This window comes from Triticum urartu, chromosome 7A (assembly GCF_056163025.1).
Source record: "Triticum urartu cultivar PI428250 chromosome 7A, HENAU_Tu73, whole genome shotgun sequence".
Classification (NCBI taxonomy): Eukaryota; Viridiplantae; Streptophyta; class Magnoliopsida; order Poales; family Poaceae; genus Triticum; species Triticum urartu.
The window spans coordinates 475,765,123-475,769,951 of NC_141879.1; the positions used below are offsets into that span (position 1 = coordinate 475,765,123).

At 52.2% G+C, this 4,829-nt stretch overlaps 1 protein-coding gene across 1 annotated transcript; it reads right to left on the minus strand.

Annotated features, from left to right (window-relative positions):
- Nucleotides 1–2,580: 2,580 nt before the first annotated feature.
- Nucleotides 2,581–4,189, minus strand: LOC147960028 (uncharacterized). The gene is made up of 3 exons (XM_087535788.1): nucleotides 3,287–4,189; nucleotides 3,041–3,208; nucleotides 2,581–2,979 (listed from the first exon to the last, which is right to left on the minus strand). Exons 1-3 carry the CDS (start codon nucleotides 4,187–4,189, stop codon nucleotides 2,581–2,583), a joined length of 1,470 nt encoding a protein of 489 aa, XP_087391914.1.
- Between the last annotated feature and the right edge of the window lie 640 nt (nucleotides 4,190–4,829).

Consider the following 4,829-nt stretch of genomic DNA (forward strand, 5'->3'; position numbering starts at 1 on the left):
CATGAGGTTGTACGCCGGGTGCGTCACGGCCATGAACTGGGCCAGCGCTGGGTAGCCGAGGATGGCGTTGTAGGGGAGGCCGATGGGGGCGATGTCGAAGTCGACCAGCTCCGTGCGGAAGTTGTTGTAGGTGCCGAAGGTTACTGGGAGCCGGATCTGTCCCAAGGAGCTGGATGATCCGCCCCCAACACCTGAGAAGGGTCGGCTGGGTTGCAGCCGTTCCAGGGGTATGCAGAGGAGGTTGAAGGCCTCAACCGAGAGCACGCTGAGGCCCGCACCGCCATCGATGAGAGTTCTAGTGACGGCCACCTGGCAGATGGTGGGGGTGCACAGCATGGGGAGCGCACCCGAGCAGGCCGAGTTGGAGGGGTGGTCCTCCGAGCTGAAGGTCAGGCCGGCCTCGGGTGCCGCCCGGTCCGGGAGAGCCCCCTGCCGCTTGGAAGCGGCGCTGACTCGGCGGATGAACGGCTTGACGTGGTGACTTGTAGGCGGCGCCTGCGAGCCGCCCAGGAGGGCCGCGACGACCGGGGGTGTTGGTGTAGCATGGTGGGCGGGGAAGAGGCTGCGGAGCTCTTCCCAAGAGGCCGCGGAGGCTGCCGGTAGGTGGAGCAGCCATGTGCGCGGAGCGCCGGTGAGGGCCATGGGGAGCCTGTTGGCCAGGACCCTATCGTCACCTCCAGCTTCGAGGATGGCCCCCTCGTATGCCAGCAAGAAGGCTAGTGGATCAGTCGCGCCGCCGTAGCGCTGCGGCATCGTTGGCTTGAACTTGTCCAGCAACCGTACCCGTTGCAGGGCCAGGGCTCGGAGCCCCCTGGCCCCCGTGGTGGTGCCGGCGGCCGGAGCGGGCGACGCGCTACTCATCGCGAGGCTGGTCGTGGCGGTGGCGGAAGGGGAAACTCCGGTGCACCCCTACCTGGCGCGCCAAATGTCGGATTTCGGGTTCCGGCAGACCCTTGAGGTTCGAACAGTGGGGTGCGCACGGAGATTTCGCCTTCTGCCTACCTGCGCCCCTCCACCTCGCTAAGATCTAAGCTATGGAAAGAACAGCACAAGAGACACAGGGTTTATACTGGTTCGGGCCACCGTTGTGGTGTAATACCCTACTCTAGTGTGTGGTGTGGTGGATTGCCTCTTGGGCTGATGATGATGAGAAATACAAGGAAGAACAGCCTCACGAGGGACTGTTCTTGGCTGGGGCGATGAACTGCTGGGAGGAGTTCAATCACCCTTCTCTCTCTCTCTCTCTCTTCTCGATTCTCTCTCCGATTTCCATCCCCCTACCCTATGGGTGGCTAGTCCTATTTATAGGTAAAGGCCCTGGGCCTCTTCCCAAATATTGAGCAGGAAGGGTGCCAACAATTGGCCATTTTGGAGGGGAACATCTGGTACACTTATCCTGACTAAAGTTGGTCCTTGCCTGCTAAAGACTCTGGTGGTGACGCTGGCTTGGGCTCCACAATGACTTCCTCCCTGCCGTTGGACCGGTCTTGGTCTCGTTGCACCGAAATGGGTGCCTTTGCTTGATGCTCTCGCCTGCGCTTGCTCCCTTTGCACCAAAGAGGAAAGGAGGACACTACGCGGCTGACGCCCGCCTGGCGCCCTTGGTCGTCATGGCTTGCGTCACGGGCACCTCGTGAGGTACCCCGCCTTGATCTCTCCGCCTCCTCGCGAGCCAGCCTGATGAGGCCGTGCCTGAGGAAGCTCCGTGTCATCCGCCCCGCGAGGCTTGGCCCCTCGCGAGGGTCTTGGGTCTGTGTTGATGAAGATGGGCCACGCTGGGCCCCCTTTTGAGCCACGCCGCAGGCCGCAGGCAGGCAAGTCTGGGGACCCCCGTTCCCAAAACGCCGACATGGATATTAAGTCCCAAATACTTTGCAAGCAAAGATACTTGGCACTTGGGGGCTAATGTGTATCGCAAGTTAAAGGTATTGTGTTACATCCGGTTTAAATATTTTTTCTTTAAGCCGGGCAAGCAGCCCTAACAATTTTTCTAAGTCTACAGCATATTTATTCATAAGCAATAGACTTGGGGGCTGGTGCAGTAAGTATGATTGAAAGTAAGGAAGCATAAGTCATACCTCAGATTTTTGCTGTATTTGCTTCACCATGTCAATTTCCAGGTCACGGCTGCTTTGCACCTGGTTGATATAGCCCGAGACGATCTCTCCAATACTCAAATGAGTATAGTCGGTGATATCCATCTTGGCCTTACGGCGTTCTAGCAACTCCTCTTTAGCCGAGCATTTGGCAAGGACGGTGGGCCTGGCCTTGAGAAATTCCACTTCTGGGTCAGCCGTTTTGACTGGGCTAGGTGCCTCCGGGTTAACAGAACCATCAAGAATATCTTCAGCAGGCGGGTCAGAAGTTGGTGCTGCAATGTCTTGAGCCGGCTCAGGCGGCGGTTGATGTGTGGGAGAGTCGGGAGCAGCTATACCCTATTCCGGTTCAGTCACCACAGGGGTTTGGGCCGGTTTATCCTTCTTGGTTTTCTTCATGGGCTTAACCTGCACGCTGTGGGCAAAGCAGAGAAATAAGTAAAGAAACATGAAGAAAGAAAAACATACGGTGAATAAATTGATATTACCCAGGGGCAGTCTTAAAAGCCGGCATGTTTGATTGCATGGACTCGCCGGAGGAAGGAGAGATATCCTGGTAATTGGAGTCAGAGGAATTGAGAGGTTGACGGATTAGACCCGCCAAAGGTAAAAAAGGGTATAAGTTGGAGATAACCTCAGTCCGACGCTTCCGGGTTGTGTCAGGCAAGCCGGAGGATAGCTCTGCATCCTTGTTGGTCCGGGTCTGCCTCCGGTTTTCAAATTGCTGTTGCTTCAAAAGAAAGTCAGGATCTTGGTAAGCCAAAGGGTGTGAAAATCTTACTTTCCGGGTTACTCTTCGAATTTTCTGACGCGGCCGAAGCTCGGAGTCGGAGGAGATTATAATTACCTCTTCCTCGACGGGTTGGCTATTGCCCGTGTCTTCCTGAAAGAAAGTTAATATCAGTAAGGTAGTGATAAAGGAGAAAGGGAAATTAAAAATTTACCTCTTCCTCATTATCATCAGTATCGTCAAGCTGAAACAGCTCAGAAGCGCTTGGCTTCCTTTTCCTTGAAGTGGTGGGCTTGGCGGTTTTCCTTTCGACTCTCTTGGCCACCCTGGCTTTCTGGGCCGCCTCATGATCATATTGGATTTTCCAGAAGTTATCATTTGCCTATAAAAGGTTATAAAGGGTTATGCGTAAGAATACAGTATAACATGATAAAAAATAACCCGACGACTGGAAACTTACTGCAGGGGCCGGGTTCTTCTTGCAAAAAGGTAGTAAGCCGAAAGCGTTACTATTCGCTGTGCCCTCTTTCAACAAAGACTGAGTTGTAGCTTCCACTACGTCATCTGGTAAGTCGTCAGGACTATGACGCTGAGGGTCGTCTTTCTCGCCTGAATAATTACACATTAAGCCGGGGCGGCGGCTTAACGGAATTATTCTCCAAGCAACCCAGACTCGGACCAGGTCAATGCCATCTAAGCCATTCCCTAAAAGAGCTTTAATCTTCTTGATCTTGGGGGTGAGTGGCAGACGTTCAATAGCAGTCAACTTATCCGGCAGCGGGTGAGTAGGTTCAAGGCGCAATGTACGGAAGCTGGGCAGCGGGTTTTTACCAGCCGGAGAAGTATCTTGGCAGTAGAACCATGTCTGGTTCCAGTCCTTTGGATGACTCGGCAATTCAGCATAAGGGAACAGGCAGTCTCTCCGCCTTTGAATCGATATGCCACCAAGCTCCAGACTGTGCCCGTTGGCCCGCTCATTCTGCCGGTTCAAATAGAACAATTCCCTGAACAAAAGTAGGCTGGGTTCTTCTCCAAGGTAGACCTCACAGAAAACTTGGAAGTTGCAGATATTTGACACGGAATTGGGCCCGATGTCTTGAGGTCTTAAGTCAAAGAAGTGCAAAACGTCTCTAAAGAATTTTGAACCGGGAGGAGCAAATCCGCGGCTCATGTGATCGGTAAAAATGATCACCTCCCCTTTCTTGGGTTGAGGTTTCTCTTCAGACGGGTCAGGACCATGATAAGACATGACATCCTTCTTGGGCAGATGGCCAGACTTTACAAACTCGGACAGTTTGCTCTCTGTAACAATGGATGGGACCCAGTTGCAGGTAAACGGAGGTTTAACAGCTTTGGGTGCCATTGGGTAAATTGAAGCCTACAACAAGATAAAGGAAATTTTTCCGGTTTATTATAACCCGGAGAATAAACATTATTGGGTTATTTAAGATGGCAGCTTAAGAAGGGGCCTAATGACATACAGGTAACTATGTGATAATGTTTAACAGCTGCAGGTATTAAAGATGATTAAGGTTTTCTTAAGTCGCCAGAGGCAAGCGGTGCTGACAGCCGGTATTATCTTAAACCGGTTACACGGACTACTATGGCTGAAACAGAGTCAACAGACACAGTTTTTTGGCTAAGTGTGGAGTAAACAGGTTTCACAAATTGCAATTATTATTTTGGATCAAACGATGCTCTGGACAGGAAAATTTTCTAGACCTAAAACAGTACAGGGAAGTTCATATACTCAAGGAGGGCTTCCGAAACAAGGAAATGAGATCTGTTTTCATACAGAATAAGCACACAACATCCTCTGCGGCAGTTCTATGTGGTTTTTACGATCTAAACAAGGTATTAGAGGTAAGAACTAATGGAGGTTGCATCGAGCGATGATGAACGTCGACGAACTCAAGACAGTACTAATGCAGATCTGAGAAAGGGGGGAAAGAGAACTCATCGATGTGGAAGAACTGCGGAGGGTTGCCGTTGTTCTCTGGTCA